General features: G+C 37.1%; 1 protein-coding gene across 1 annotated transcript in view; it reads right to left on the bottom strand.

Moving 5' to 3' along the window:
- The window catches only part of ANOS1 (anosmin 1), a 120,973-nt gene that overhangs the window by 48,104 nt on the left and 55,514 nt on the right, over positions 1–17,355 (bottom strand). The window contains exons 3-5 of the mRNA XM_057389829.1: positions 9,367–9,429; positions 6,143–6,365; positions 1,449–1,633 (exon numbers count right to left, since the gene is read on the bottom strand). Coding sequence (XP_057245812.1) covers positions 1,449–1,633; positions 6,143–6,365; positions 9,367–9,429 — 471 coding nt within the window. The remainder of the gene's footprint in view (positions 1–1,448; positions 1,634–6,142; positions 6,366–9,366; positions 9,430–17,355) is intronic.

Here is a 17,355-nt window from a genome sequence, read left to right as displayed (position 1 = left end):
GGCAGCTGTCAGGGCTCTTACTGCTCCTGCACAGGAACATTTCTGAAACCTCTCTCCTGTGGATCCACTGCAAGGCACAGGTTCCTACACTGCAGAGCATATCCAGCTCCTGATTCCAGAAACGGGCACGAGGTCTGTTCCTGGGATAGGAAACAGCAGCAGCCTGGTTCACCAGCACAAGAGCTGAGTTCTACAGTCCAGCACAGAGACATGGGATGGTAATYGTGAGGAATGGTTCAGATCTGGCATGTTTTGCTATGTGGTATTTCCCAGATATGGAGAATACAGGTTCAAGACCAGAACCTCAGCTGAGAGATAATAAATCACAGGGACTTGATCAGTTTCGGAGGTGCTGCCTTGGGTTTGCACAAACGAGGTTTCATGCCAGGGTCTGCTGCAGGGGGCTTTTTCTGAGCAAGACTCCAGCACAGTGACAGCCCGCCCTGGCACCACGCTGAAGCAAAGAAATTAACTGCTTAGTGTTCAATCTCATAAGCTTGATGTTATTGTAAGACAGCATTTTCCTAYACCACCTGAATTGAGAAAACACAAATTGTCACAGAATTTAAATTCCCTACTTTATTTTACAGRTGGTTCTACTTATTCTTTCTTTCTCTTTTTTTCCCTGAGTCATAATGACATTTTGCAGATCTTTTCAAAATCAGCATTTTACTTTTCTTGTCAGCAGGGATGAGGGTGAAGCAGTAAGATAAACGACTGGAACTGTGCCATCCAGGTGGACTGTCAGCATGGTAAAAAACAGATTGAAACTGGGAAGGAACTAAGTGAAAATTTATGCTCTGTTGGCTGCTTCTCATTAAGAAACATTTGCTCATGAATCTTACATTTTCAGTCTGGATTGCACAGAGTGATAAGAGCATGACATCACAGACTTCCCTGAACTGGGAGGGTCACACCCAAACAAAACAACTTTACAAAGAAAAGGTTTTAATTTTTTTTTTTTTTTTTTTTTCACTCACTGGATTTTTATTTTTTTAAGATAAATAGCCTTTTCACCAGTTGGATTTCTTGACTTCTGACAAGACCCAAGCCATGCCTTGTACACTGTGCAATGAGTTCCATTGTCCTCAAAAGGACTGTGCCTCTTATACATTTCCTTCAATCGATTTTGGTCTCTAATTCTACATTTTTTCAAGAGATTTGTGACTTTCTAAGACCTTGGAATACCCATCTGAATAGATCAATATGTGCTTACAAGAAAATGCCACCCACTAGCCTTGTAAAAATCAAGCCTCCAGCTAGTTCGATAGGTTTTGATCTATAGAGAGTAAACCCACAAAATAAACTTATTTTGAAAACATAAACCTATGGGTATTTTGAACACAAGCCTCCCCACCTGTGAGTGATCTAACCTTTCTCCAGTTTGAAGAGGAGCTTTAGATCATGGTCTGGAAACAAGGGATCCCTACTGCTTACAAAGAACTGACCTGTGCCACAGTCTGCCAGTTTGTAGCGTCATCCTCACTTGGATGGATTCCTTGATTCCACCTCCTCTGAACAACGTAGATCACAGGCTCAATGGAAATATTGAATTTTGAAGACCACTTCACCTCCAGGTCTCCAGATTGATGCTCTATGAATTTTAATTCCTTTCGGGGTTTCAGTGGAACACCTGTAGTAGGAACATACAGACAAAAATATATGAGCAATTGACAAGATATGATTAAGCTATTTGTAGATGGAGCCATATTAAAAAAAAATAATTAAAAAAAAAAAAAAAAGACTGTCAGAGCGAAGGTCAAAAGGGAGGAATGATAAGCATGGAAGTTTCAGAAGTGTTCATAACTAACCCACCTCTGCTAAGATTAAAACTTGTTTCAAAAAATCTTCCAAATTATTTCTTTATTTCATTAAAAAATTAAAGGATCTCTAAGTCGTAATCTAAAATTGATTTTACAGAAAACACATCCCAAATGAGACTTGATAACCAGGAGAAAGATCCCTTTGATCCCAAGCACAATCAGCTGTACCTGTTGTTCAGTTTTTCAACTAATTTATCTTTAAACACATGTAATAACAAAATTTCCACAGTATCACATAGTAGTCTAGTCCACTATTGTATCCTTACTACAAGAAAGTTTTCTCACTACCTTGTTTAGTCTTCTCAGCTGCATGATAAACTCAATAATGGTCCAAGATGTTCATGGATCATGGGGAGCAGATTTTTTCTTTTATCTATGGAGAAGCTTTTCATGTACCACAAGACTGTTATCATGCTTCTGAATGTTTCTTCTTCAGTCTAATAACGACAGTGCACTCCATTTCCCTTTTAAATTGGTGTTCCCAGACCTCTGTTCAATCTTGCAATTGTCCCTGGAGACTCTCCAGTTGCCCAAAAGCCCTTCTCCAGAGTCAAGCCTAAAACTGGATGCAGACTGTGTCTAAGCTTTTAGCAGTGTAGCCCAGTGAAGCGTGATTATTTCATACATCTTACATTAGTCTGATACACTCAAGAAAGCTGTTTGCTTCTCCATGGCTGCATGATCTTATTGACTCACATTGCTGCAGCTGTGCTGCATGATGTCTCACTTTTCCACTCTTCCCTAAAGAGCTGGGAAAGGTAATTCCCAGACATCTTGGAATAGATATGTTATATCTAATACATTTTGTCAATTGTTGCATTTCAGAGAAAAATATGACTTTTTAAAACATTACTGTGTTTTCTCATTACATAGTGACACCAAAGGTTATTCCTGTTGTTTATACTGCCAGTAATAATACCTTTTCAAAAACATYTAAAGTAGCTTGAAGCAAAAAGATCTCTTCAAATTTGGCATCTTTTGATTAAATCAACAAATCAAGCGTTAGACACATTTCTCCAGACAGACATTAGGAACACTTATATTTGAGTGTGCAGCATTTTGTCACTTGAGGATATGTCACAAATGAGATTTCTATGCTGACATATAAACCTTCTTAGCGAGTTACCATATGCAGTTTAGTTATTTTGTTGTTTCAGTGGCTGTCCACATAAGGCCAGCTGTATGTAGTGGTTGGATAAAATGTTTGCTACTCAGTCTGCCACCAAATTTTCTTCAGATGAACAAACCACTTTTACATTTTAAGACATCATCCTATAATTCTGAGTATACAAGTAGCTACAAGTAAATAAAAACGATCTCGTAGATCTTCAAGAAACCTAAAATACACCTGAAAAAAACACAGCACAAAAAATGTGGTTATCACGGCAGTTTAGACCCTGGATATCACTCAACATCCTKAAGTCTCAGTCTAACATAACGAACATGACTTCGGATTTCCACATTCACAAATCCTTCTTTAGTTATGATACACAACAATCCTACAATTTGCTTGTTAAGAAAACTTCCATCTGCTTTGCATTAGGGGCAGTTGGATTCACTTGATTGCAAGTATCTCAGCCTCTCCGGTGTTACGTAATCCTGTGCAGATGGAGCGCAAACAATGAGAGCACAGCACAAGTGCATTTTAAAATACTTTTGTAGGACCAGCACCATCAATTTAATATCCAGATGTGAAGATCCAATTACTCTTCAATGTGCCTTTTATTATGTAAATGGTCAGCCCCTTCTTTTGTGCTGGAACAAATTAGTCCTCTGATGTCTGCAGTGCGTAACCAAAGAATTCARATTACTGACCATTGTGTGTGCAATAGCAGAATCCAGGAAAAAATGTTTCTAAAGGTGTCTTTCAAACAGCACGTGCATGTCTGTGCCATGCAAAGTGCACATTGTTCTGTCATGAAAATCTGTACCTTAAACATTTGTTCCCCCAGAATTCAAATCTTTCCCTAGAGGGTTTTGTAAAGGGTACCTCCATGGCATCCATACAATTGTAAACACAGCTTTGCAAGAACTCAGAGATGGGCACTTTTAAAACTGTACACTATGCTTTTAATATAGAACTATTTTTCTTTAAGCATGAAAAGAGTCATTAAACTGTRGGTGACCATCTGACTCGTTATCCCATTATAATCTTGCCACATCATCAGATCCTTTGAATGTCCTAATCTTCTCTTCACAATTTACCTTTTTTTTACACAGATCTGCAGACAGTTTCTGAAGTCCTTCACTAGCTGAGACAGTGTAAAGATAGGGGATGAGGTCAATGGCAGAAGAGGAGAGACCATTTGATTTCTCCACTAAAGAAACATAAATATGTGAAGACTACATAACCAATTAGTAATATCCCAACAGAGATGAAAAAATACTTGTTACATTAATCCAAAAACACCTGTAATATGTTTCTTTGGTGGCAGTGTACTTACATGAAAATTCTTTTAGAAYTGGGCTTTAGCTGTCAATACTAGAGGGCAAATTCAGTTTCATAATTCAGCAAATCAGATGGGAATTTCATATCTGCTGYTGTAACTATCTGCAGAGTTTGATCAACAGTAAAACTATAGAAACTTCTGTAGACTCTTAGATCCAATCTGAGTTCATTTTCAAGCTGTGAGTGCTGTCAAAACGATAAGTACTGAACTTATTCACTAGATCTCAGTCATGCTTGCAGAGTTTGCTCTTCCTTAGTGACAGGAAGGTCATTTACCCCTGGAGGAAATGAATAGCAAGCCTGCTCCACCTCTATTTGTCTTTTGTTGCAGAAAGACAGGTTGAAGAGGCTAATTAGCTGAATTCATCAGCTGAGAAGGCAGGAGGGTATTGAGCTTGCTCTTCCCCTGCAAGACATATATGCTCTTACAAGGCAGCACCTCCTGCAGATCAGTGATAAGATGTTGGGGAAGGTTAGTTCTGTTCCCATATAATCAGACCTAAAGAGCAAACCTTCCACTGTGTGCTTACAGAATGTATCATATCCTGTCATATGCTGTGTCAGCTCCAGCAGCTTCTAATCTTGTTTTATTTGYTTGTTTTCACCTTTTCCAGTTGCTACTTTCACTGGGATGCTTTGTAATTTTGGGATGGAGCTGATCATGTAAATCATTACATCTACAACATGAACGCCTGCTTACCACTCYGGTCATTTATCTTAATAAGTCTAAAGAAATAAATACATGACCCATTTTAATAATTTTCATTTTGAAAGGTGCTATGTACTAGTGTATACTAATTASTTCTGGTTTCAAAGGGGCTGCTCTGAAGTACCATGCAAACAAGAGTTTCACTTCTGCACACACTGAAAAAGACTTATTAACATTTCAGTTAAAATAATGATCTTAAAAATAAATTCACCACTTTCTTTACATATTTTATCATGTTTCCATGCACAGATGGAAATAAGCATGGAATCTGACCTAAGCCTGGAGCTTAGACCATAATTCTGCTGATAAGGCTCCCACAGAGAACCCAAGCTATTTGATTAATAAGAATAACTGAATAAAATTTATTTTTATCACTGATTTAAGAAGAATTGATTTCTTACAAAAACACCAACTGCATGAAAGAATATGCTTTTCACAAATGCTTAGTTTTCTGCATTAGGAGAACATTTTTCAAATATTTCCATGTATAAATGTTTTTTTTTAATTCCAATAAAATCTGGAATTTGTCTAAGCAAATAATTTCTTATCTTATATGTTCTTTTTGAAGGATGTCAAAGAAAAGGTTTTTTTCACAGAATGTCAAGACACAAATCAATTAAAATTTTTTGCATAAGGTTTTCTTAGATTTAAATTCCATACATATATATATGTGTGTGTATTTATGTATATTATTATAATCTTTCTCTAGAAGAAAGATTGTTATTCTGTGTTGTTCTTTTACCAGATTATTTCACAGCTCCTACTTGGTAATCCCATCTGCTTGGCTTATAAACATAAATGTTATTTCTGAGTAATAGGACCTGAACTGTTTCTTGTTAAATATTTTCCTGCTGCATCGTCTCTCATCTCCATCAAATTGAGTGAGATTTCACCTAAAATGACAAAGTTTGTTCTGCTTAAGATATGTCATAATAGCCACACATTTACACTCCACAGATTTCCAGACATGGGCTTCACAAGGGGAAAAAAAACCAGAAATTTAAGCAACTCTTTCAGTGTGCAGCCACATCTCTACAGGCACTTCTCCTTTTTCCTCCCATCCATACAAACTCTCAGCAAATGGAAGTCCTGCTTTGCTAGGAGACTTCATTATGGCCTGAAGTTATTAGCTCAGTATGAGTACACATTAATAATCTCTACCTTTGTACAGATTTTTTGGAACTTGGCACGTATGACCGCATCCATTGGAGCAGCATTTCTTCACTCCAAAGCATTCAGTGTCAGCTTCACARCTTTCAACACAGGCAGCTGCAAAACCACTGGCCTTCTCTGGGGCTGGGCAGTCCCCTTGCTTCACTGACAGGATGTACTTAAGGAATTCGCAGCTAGTTAGGCATTCATAATTCTTCTTGGGGAAAAGAGGCTACAAGGAAAACAGAAGAAGTGTATGTTTTCAATAGGAACAACAACAACAAAAAAAAAAAGCCCCAAAAAACTAAAAAACAAACAAACAAAAAAAGAACAACAACAAAACAAACAAAACAAAAAACCCACCCCAACCTCACCAAAGAAAAAATGAAATAAATTTTCCAAACCTCCTGAAAGATTATTCACATTTTCAGCTTTTGCAAGACTATCCCTGAAGATTTATATATTTAAGCCACTTCTAAAAATGCATTCCAAGTACACAATGATAACTTCCCTCAAACAAGACCACCATATTTAACAGAACAATGTTGTTTACATCTGCCAGCTTTCTCTWGTTTTCCTCACATTGACTGGCCATAAAGTTGCTCAATGACAGATTAAAAACAKTCCCAAAATAAAAGGGGAAGCAATGGTCAGACAGTCTGCTTTTTTTGGACTACCCCACATTCTTTCCTCTGTACTTTACAACACTTTCCCCACAGTATCTGATGTAATGCCACTCTAGATAAATAAGGGAAATCTTGTTTCTTTATACTGTTTCAACTATGTTGGCTAGGAGAAGATTTTGCAGTATCTTTGTGTTCTTGCCAGAGTTTAGTAATTGTATGATTCTTCATGGAACTGGAAAAAAATTTATGATAAAACAGTCAGAAAAAAAATACAAATTAGAGTAAGTTTTAAATATATTGATTAAAGATGAAAGTAAATGCTACTTTCTTGAAAAAAAACTAGTCTTAGATATTTAAGAAGATGCTTCAATGCACAGACATTTTATAGCATGTGTACTATACAGAGGTTTGCAAGGTCCACTTAAAACTGTATTTAAGATAGCATCTAGAACCCTGGGAGAATATTGTGTGGAAACTGCAYCTCCTCTTTGTTCAGTTTGCTGCAGARCCAGCCRAAGTGATTCCCTCAGAGTGATGGGYGCAATTGTAGATGAGCACATAACTGGTGTTGTCTGTAGCTGTCCTTCCTATTCTAGAACACCCAAAAACCTTCCACCCTGACAGATCTGAGTTACAGGTTCCCTAAGCCCACACAGGAGTTATAACCCATTCTCCATCCAACCAGTCATGAAGCTACTTCCACATTCAAATGTTTTACTTTCCTGCTTTTACTGTTCTCATATTTCTGGCAAAATGAGGAAGATTTTGCTATTATGCAGGCCCAGGTGTTCCAATGCACCTGGTGATTAGAATGCACCTTATGCCATAGTTAGCCAGCTAAAAAGCTAAACCCACAGGAAATTGAATTTATAGGGAAAAAAAGGAATCAGATAAACTGTCCTCTTCTTCACACATAAAGTTTCCTTTAACATTCAGTAGTCATTTGGCAGATAAAAAGTAACATATTAAGCAGGACTTTGAGAAACACAAAGCCAAATTGTTGCTTACAGATTTTTTACAAAATGCGAAAAGATTGAAAACACTCTCACAGGAAAACAGCCTCGTTTAACTCAATCAATGTCTGTGGAGTCTATATGAGGCTGACAGAAAGGAAATCGCCCGAGCTTTTGTGTTTGAAGCTAATTTCAAATCCTAAAACATCACAAATTTGCAGCTACTTAATTAAAAATGTTATAGCTCCCTGAGGCATAATWCGTCCTCAAGGCTTCTCCTCCTCACCCTATTTCACAGCTCATTTTTCAGTTAGCTGCTAAATGTGCTGCTCCTCATTATGGGCCTTTGAAGTTCTAAATTTAGCTTTAACCACAAAACACTAATCAAAGAAGGATGCTCACTGTTTTTAACTACAATAGAACAGTGTTCTACAAATGTTTTCCTTTTAAACCAATTTTATACATATTTTCACCCAYATCTGCAAACATACAGTCTGAGTGAAGACCAATATACAAGAACAACATAAATCAGATCCACTAAAACTGCTTTATTACAGAACTCTGGAATTTTTTATATGAGAAAGTAGCAAATAATCTGGGTTAAAAAACTCTTACAAGGCTTGGTTTTCATCAGAAACTTTTACTTTGTTTTCTGCTGTAACTACATAGATCAGTAATTCAGTAATTCCTATTAAAACATTGTTGCATCTAAAATTGTTTTTAGTTGAAATTACAGCTTTTCCTAATCATCTTCATGGTGCTTAAAATCATTTAAACATGGAAAACTCCCTTATACCAGAAAAAGCGTGTCCACAGTAGAGAGGAGCTAAATCAAGTATCAGTATATCAATTATGGTCACTTCTACTTTTTTTTTTTTAACAGGAAAAGATTAAAATCTTTAAAATAATTCACTTTCATAGACTTGAATACATTTTTACCTTTATATTGATTTATTTATAATAAAGCAACTTTCTGTTGAGATGATATTTCCCTTTTGAAMTAAAAAACACTTAAGAACTACAACAGATCACTTCCACCAACTCAGAGCCATATTTCAAATCCAATAAAAAATATCCTCAACTAATTTGACTGATTCAGGTTTGCTTCTTCACAGATTATTTTGATAGATGGCTCAAAAACAGTTCTCAAAATATTTGTTCCTGAATAATTACATACTTTGATATTAGTTTTCTGAACTTCAATCCAGTCACTCCTGGAGAACCACTCTTTTAGAAACCAGACTGACTCTCACATACAGAAGTCATCTGTTCTAGCTATCCTGCACAAGGATTTTTCACACAATGACGTTTTCTCTTTTAAACAAAGATTATCAGATGGTCAGAAAAGAYAGAAGGGCAAGTGGTAGAAATAGCATCTTACAGGAGGGATGTAACAGCATCTTCTGAGAGAGGCTATGTAAGTGTGACTGGATCGAGTCTTTAAAGTACAAGATGAGATTAATCATTTGGTTAGGAAAAAACCCCTCTTTTTAACTAAAAATTAATATGGCTACASTGTTATATGTGCATCCTTTCAAATGAAGGTAAATGCTGTAAAAATACCATGTTTTTCAGCTGTCTCCTTGAAGCCAATAATTTAAATTAAAGAGACTGCTAGAACAAAGTGAGAAAGTGTGCCCTCGGGCTGACCTACCTCACAGAAGCTTTGGCAATGGTTTTTCTTCAGGTCCCAGGACTCTTTGCAGGGCTCCAGGCACTAGGAAGAATCAGGAGGCAGAGCAATGTCAGAAAGAGAATGAAATAAACAACCACAAATAACCTTTTTTCTTCTCCAGTCTTTTGGACCACAGGAAGATAATAATCCACTTCTCCTGGGGATAAGATTGTGTCATTGAGTCATGGTGTCAGAGCAAGGTCATGACAAGTCATGGTTAGATTACAAGAAATTTTCAGTATTTCTTACAGTACAAGGCAATTGACTCACTTGTTTCTTATGCCATCCTATTTTCCAATTTATTGGATCTAGGTTTTAATACCATTTAACACCATGTTCCTGGGTCACAGACACAATGTCAAAAGCACTRCTCTAAACTAGAGAAAGTGAAATCTCACTCACCCAAAGATTAGGYAGGCACATTGCCTTCCCAAGCAAGAAACTATTTCATCAAGCTATGGAGTAAACTCTGCAGAGGTTTAAACACTATTTCTGTATAAATAGACAATATTCACTGGTCTGTTAGCAAAACCACTTTATTTCAAGTACCATATTATCATTACTTCACCTTCAACCTCCAATGCAATGATTATGYAGAGAGCTGAGATTCAAATTTTGCCAGAACTAAGCTTCACAGCACAGCATAAAGAAAGATCATATTGTTAAGAGCATTTGCAACAGCTGAAACACAAATTCAGATTCACATCCAGAAGMCTTTTCTCTTCCTTTGTTAGACATAAGATATTGGAAAATACTGGCATTGTTGGAAGCTAATAACATCTACACCTTTTGGTAACAGTGGAAAAATACTTAYTGTACCAAAAAGAAAGGCCTTTGACATGAAATGCAGTATTTGTGTAATTTCCTCTTATGCATAGTATTAGGTTGGATCAACACATATTTATGCTATCAAACATAATTACATATAGGCTGCACCTCAGTGGTACACCTGTATTAAAGTAGTAAAAGCAATAGTGTTTTAAAAATTAAGCATTTTTCTTACTGGCAACAAAGCCTAAAAATGTAACAAAAGCATTAGTCACAGAGRTTACATATTTCAGGAACAAACAATAACACTCAAGCATTTTCTTTATATATATATTGTGGCATTTGAGACTCAAGTTTCTAGCTCTTCAAAATTCACAATGTGTTGTATACATAGTAATTACAAGGATACATTATAAAATGTCACTGAAGTCAGTAAATTCAATTAATTCCAGATACTGCACATTCGAGCCCAATTCCACTGTCACATCATTTTACAACTCTCATGTTCAATGGATTTAGTCCAAAAATTACTGAGTTATAAGGGGTTTAAAGACAAAATGAGAGAGATTCTGACCACTCTGGGACTTTGTCAGTGATGCCCAAGACTGCCAGATGTGTTCCAGGTGTTTGCACCAGCCTTTATGTGCACTGTAAATGCAGCAGTGGCCTCCTCATCCAGCTGCTGTTGTTTCAGAGATCACTCAGGACAGCCCAGGCTGCTTTCCCKGGATCCCAGCTCCTCCTGMCTCAGGRCAGGCAGGRACAATGGGCATCTYCCAAGGGAAGAYGGASAAAATGAACCAGGGCTGAGCAGCATCCTGCAACCCAGCTGWGCTCAGAACATGTTCAGAACAGGTGATGAATCCTGCACAGGCTCTTAGAGACATTAGGGTACACATTTACCTAAAAACTTACATGAACAAAAAACTCTCCCTGCTCAGGAGTACTCAGGGCTTGCCTGGCACCATGGGAAGCTGCAGAAGCCRACTGCCTGCCTTAATGGAGCTGTACCATGTTGGGTGAAGAAAAAATCAACAGACAAAAATGCTGCCAGTAGAAGATCTGGAACTGTCTTGCAAAAAGATAGCTATTAACCTGGCAAGAGCAAAGATGAGAACAGCTCACAAGCACAGGTTGGTGCACTAATCCTCTTGGCTAACCTATTATAAGGYTTCTCTAAAGTGGGAAGCTGGAAACACTGAAAGCTTGGATCCAGGTCTCACCTGTGAGTCCTTTACTTAAAAAATGGAAAGGAGCTCAGATAACTCAAATCCTCCCAAAGAGCTCATTCCATCAACCCCAGTGCTTAAATCTCGACGCTGGACGCTTTCTCTTCATCCAGATTGCTACAGAGTTGGTACTCAGCACCAAAAAATTGTCTCAAAAGCCAAAAGAATTGCTAATAGAAAGCACCCCAGTATTTTTCATCATTCAAAATTTGAGGGAAGGTATATATGCACACACTCATTGGTTCAAATCTGTATGTAATATGAGATATTACTACAGACCCGTCAATGTTTAGACTGAATAAGATTAGAAAAAAAGAGCAAAATACAGCTTCATTCAAAGAAAAAGGGTTGTGATTCCTTTAAAATGCTTTGTGTTGTATTTTTTATTTTATTTTATTTTTAAAGTTTGCATTTAAGGACCATTTTAGAGAATCCTCTTCTGTTCTAATTTCTAATCTATAAATAAAGCAACCAGGAGATTAGCATTTGATGCATGCCATTTACATTAGGTAGTGAAGGGATTTTCAAAATAAGTCTACTAATACTTTTGCTTAAGAAATGATGCCTCTGACCTCAATGGGAGAGAATTACACCAACACAGCACTTTTCAAAATCTAATGAATTGCAAAACATCATTTAAGCACTGAAATACATATTTATTAAAATATTATACACTTATTAAAATATTATGTTTAAATTAGATGGCTGCATGTGACATTTTTTTAACTATTTAAACAGAAAAAAAAAACCATCTGAGTAGAAGAAACCACCCACAGTATTTTTGTGTAAAAAGCCTTCTTCCTCCATCAGAGTAGAAACCAAGTCACATGCAAACTGTTGTAAAAACAATGGAATCTAAGTTTAACAGCTGGTCTATAATTGTTCTTTTCATTACCATTCACTGTTCCCATTGCTCCCAACAGCAAGGTCAGAAATTAATGGCTTATGTTTACAATACATATACAAGTGCTTTGCTGCCCTATGGAACTTAATCAAATGGAACTTAGATGGCTGAGAGGAAAAAAAAAAAGTTATAAAACACCTTCACTGTACTGTCTCCTAATAACTGACCACGTCACGAGGACAAGTACCTGAAAATGCATGTGCTCACTACCAGGTACTAAGAAGAGAGCATTCTTCTTGGAATTTACCCAAAGTTAAAGGAGACTATAGTGCTCATCAGTCCTAGAGAGAATAATTTTATGATGGATAAATTCAAATATACAACTGCACCCAATGGAACCACAAGAAAAGTGATTTTGAATCTGTAAATTTCAGCACAGTTGCAGTAAACGCAATGAAAAACAGAAACAGGCATCAAGAGAGAAATAACTATTTAGATATCTGGGTTTTTCTAATACTCATTTTTTCTGTTTCTCAAAAGTCAGACTMTGAGATGTCTGAAGAACAGTAAATGCATAGCTGCATATTTACCGAGTTCAGACAGATTAATAGCATGCTAGCTTGGTGAAAAATATTAGGAATTTGGCTGCCCATTTCAGGAATGCGTATTATTTATGTCAATTCATTTTATAAAAGTCTATTTATATATTTGTTTCTCAACTTCCTGTGTTAATTCATGTCTTCTTAAACTTTTACAAGGATATAGATTCAAGGCAAATGACTTGTATTCTGTATATTAAAATGAAAGAAGTGTTTGCTTCTGAAATAGTAGTTAGGCATATTTTTTAAAGATCCCTGTTCTATTTTCTTTAATCTCCAGTTTAAATCTCTGACCTGCACTAAGGTATGGGCTGTCTACTCACCAAGAAAACACAAGTGTGACTGTGTGTTACAAAATTAAAAGCTCAGGTGAACAGGACTACATGCAGTGAGAATTTAAGAGTGAAGAATCCTACACACGTAGGTGAATCTCATTTCCACAGTGGATCATTCTCAATGCTCCCCAAATCCAGGCTCAAGAGCTCAGCTGATTCCAAGGCTTCCCATGAGCGCTGCTCCATGTGAGTGGCTCACAATGTCACACAGTGTCACATACAGTATTGCATTCAGCCTGTAGGCACCATGTGCTGAAGAAGATGCACTGCAGCACTTCAGGTAGAAGCTACTTCAGGTGCTCATAAACCCTATCAGGTTAGACACCCACTGTTCACATCCATCTTATTTAAAATAAACCATTAGAAGTAGAACTGACCTAAAAAATCAGTCAGTTACTTAGACTGAAAAAATCCATGAACCCAAAGAGCAGGGTTCAACTGCAGAATCAGTAGCTGTCAGATTAGCTTGGAGGTTGATATGGGCTGTTCAAGAAGCCTCTGAGCATTTTGTGAGATCCATTTTATGCCAAGTCAGTCTCTTGCTTCTCTCTTTTCCCTCTCCTCCCTCATTAGCAGAATGAATCATCAGAGCACTAGTCATCAGCTTTCTAGAACTCAGTGTGACATTTTAGCTCTGTGCTGGTTTAAGCTGGGATAGAGGTAATTTTCTTCACAATAGTTAGAAAATTCASGGGCTATCCTTTGGATTTSKGCTGGAAGCAGTGWGGATAACACAGRGKTGTTTTTGCTGCTGCTGAGCTGAGCTTACACAGCATCAAGGMCKTTYCTGCTCCTCACCCCACCCCACCAGCGAGAGGGCCGGGGGTGCACAAGGAGTTGGGAGGGGACACAGCCRGGACAGCTGATCCCAACTGACCCAAGGGATATCCTACACCACATGGCATCATGCTCAGAACATAATGATGGGGAAAGGACAAGGAAGGGGAGGGCATTCAGAGTGATGGAGTTTGTCCTCCCAAGTCACTATTACATGTGATGGAGTCTGGCTTTCCTGAAGATGGCTGAACACCTGCCTGCTAATGGGAAGCAGTGAATGAATTCATTATTTTGCTTTGCTCAGATGCACAACTTATACTTTACYTATTAAACYGTCTTTATCTCAAACCACAAGTTTTATCACTTTTACTCTTCCAGTTCTCTACCCCCATCCCATCATGGCAGAAACTGAATGAGAGACTGTGTGGGCTTAGTTATCAGCTCAGTTTAAACCACAACCAACTTCTAAAACTCAGTTACATTTAATGTAGACTGGGAGAAGTTTATATGCCTTCAAAACTTTGAAAGCCTAATAGGAACAACTGTGAAACATATTCTTTTGTGTAAAATAGTAGTTTCATGCAGCTACCTGGAGTTACTTCTCTGTATATGTTAAAGAGGTTCTCATGAGAATTACACTGGTAATGTATTTCCCTTGTAACTGAATAAACAAAAGGGTTAAATGACAGAGAATGGTTCCCTGTCTGTGTTGCCTGTTTTCTCTCCTGTAGGTCAGTGAGCATCATGATTTGGTAAAAAGGAGTGATTTTGTATTCGAGGATCAAGTCTTAATTAAATTAGTTACAGTTGGGGCTATTCTGTGACATTRTCATGTACACTGGGAACCCAGCTGATACTGTCTGAAAGTATTGCTAATTGTAGAGCTGGTTTTGAATRAAAGCCAGATCTTAGCTTTTAAATAGTTACGGGGTTTTAGATTTCTTGAAATGTATTTTTTGTTGTTCTATATTGATGATATCCTGATGTGAATTGTGGTGGGATAGATGATAAGGAACAGGTTACTAATGTGGAATTTACCATCTGAAAGTACTACTTTATTCTAATTAATAGATGTGTATATATATATATATATAAAGAAAAAGAAAAACCCTTCATTTGTAACCAACATTCAGACAGTGTAATCTTATGTTTAAGGACTAATGATTGCTTTGTATTTTTTAAAGTCTATTGCTCAGAACAAAGAAACAGCAAAATGGCTGGCACAGAAACGAAGTGTCTCTGTTGGAGGTGCAGTCACAGCCACCTTAACTCTTCTGAATCCTCAACAACTGCAAGGTAAAACAAAGCAGCACAAACCTCCATGGCTCTACAGCAGCAATTAGGAACTGATAGAGACAACTCACACACCATCACATCTTATTGTAATACACAGCACAAAGGGGTACCTGCAGGCTGGAATCAAACTGAGGTTCACAACCTAAGAGACTTTTCTGGTTACTGTATATGGGACCTCATGCAAAGCAATTTGCCATTAGGAGTACCAGTGGTTAGGCTGCGAGAATACAACATTCTGTATTGAGTTCTAGCATCAAAACTTAAGAGAGAATAAGCTATTTAATACTGATCTTAGTCAGTCAACAGGAATGAAATTGCATTTCCTGGCAGATTTTGGTACATCCCTTATGAAAAAAATAACAAAACTGTATAACAGAGACACAAAACATATTATACGTGCAACTGAGATTATTAACAATATAAATAATAAAAATATTATTTTTAATAATTCTTATCAAAGTACGATTATATATACAACCTGCAGGTGAAATATGGAACTTAAGATATACTACTTAATATAGATAAATACTTTTTAAAATTAATGCTTTTTAAAATTTCTAAACCAGTATTAAAAAGTTCTGGTTTCACATCCAAGAAATGTGCTCACAATAAATGGAAATTGCTTCTGCAGATGGGACATTTAATGTCTCATAGCAGACCACTGCAAGCTTCACTTTACCAACCTATGTAGAATATACCCAYAGTATTTTCCAATTACAAATTCTGAGACACTGAAAAAAAAATGTTCAAAACAATATCCAGATAAGAGAAAGACAATACACTGTCACATTTCTTTGAAGCTCGTTGATTACAGYTCTGTTCACTCAGCCCCTTACAAGGCTTAGAAACACAGTGAGGCAAACTACACCAGTTTTAGGAGCAACAGTCTCCTATCTGTTATCAACACTTTGGAGATTGGTYTGGTCATTCAAATGGTTATTTCAAAGAATGGAACATTTCTGAGAAATTTRGGTGCAGAGTTGAGCAGCACAGTTTAAACTGCTCTAGCAAACAGCTGCATTTGRTGTGTATTTGTTTTTCTTGGGTGTGGAGGAACTGAAAGCACACACATGGACAGGCATTACCACTCTCCATGGTTATGCAAACTTATTAGTATCAAATTAGGTCTCAGAGTAAAGGAAATGCTCAGAAGTGCCARTTGTTGTTTATCTAACAAAAACATGAGCTTGAAACATTTATTTTTCCTAATTGCTTGGCTCATTTCAGTACAGAACATCAGGGGTGCCAGTCCCACAATATTAACTGTTAGCAAYCTGAGTTACTGAATACCTTCAATACCTTAAGCAAATAAAGGAAGCTTTAGACCTGTAGGATCTGACTAGGAACAGTACCAGTATTTCCTGGAACAGAGATAGGGAAAGGGCTGGTCACAGCATATCAGTTAAGTCTGTCAGACCTTTACATATACAAAGGAGCAGTACTGGCTTTTTTCCTAAAATTATGGCACCAGAAAGACCAAGAMCATTGCCAAGAACTTCAGGTCAAATATTCTGGAAACCCATATAGCCTTTGTTGTTAATTCCCAAAATTAAACAGAAAGTAAAAGCTGCCAGAAAAATTGTACATGTACCGAAGATGAGAATCACTGAAAGTGTAGAAAAAGAAGGAACTGTTTCGACATAAAATATTCACAAAGTAAATTACTATTAAATAAAAAAGGGGAAGTCATATCACCACACTGTAGCTGAAATGCAGCAGTTTCAATTATAATCCCTTCAGAGTGAAAGCAACTTTCAACACTGACAGCTTGGTATCTATCTGTATAGCTTAGCTGTCTGGCACATCAAATTTTGCCAGCAGAAGTGTTTGTTTGAAAGGACAGAATAATCCTAGGACTCTTTTCATGTTTCTATTCTTTGTTACCAAGTTAAAACCACGGCCATCGATGTCAACAAAAAACTGGCTTCCAAACATTAGTTCATTCCTGACCAGTTCATGTCAAGATTTGTTTATAGGGTTTTGTACCAGCGTATGAAACTGGGACACGTACTTTCTTCTCTTTTCCTGCCTCATAGCCTAAAGTTTAACAGTCACCAAAGAACAATATTGGTCTTATTTTGCCTGATTTTGAAACATGGAATTGAACTTAAATCTCCTAC

Source organism: Malurus melanocephalus, unplaced genomic scaffold (assembly GCF_030028575.1).
Source record: "Malurus melanocephalus ecotype Western Australia unplaced genomic scaffold, MMel_1.1 scaffold_1, whole genome shotgun sequence".
Lineage (NCBI taxonomy): Eukaryota > Metazoa > Chordata > Aves > Passeriformes > Maluridae > Malurus > Malurus melanocephalus.
Note: the sequence above shows the minus strand (reverse complement) of the source record. Positions and strands in the feature narration are given on the sequence as shown.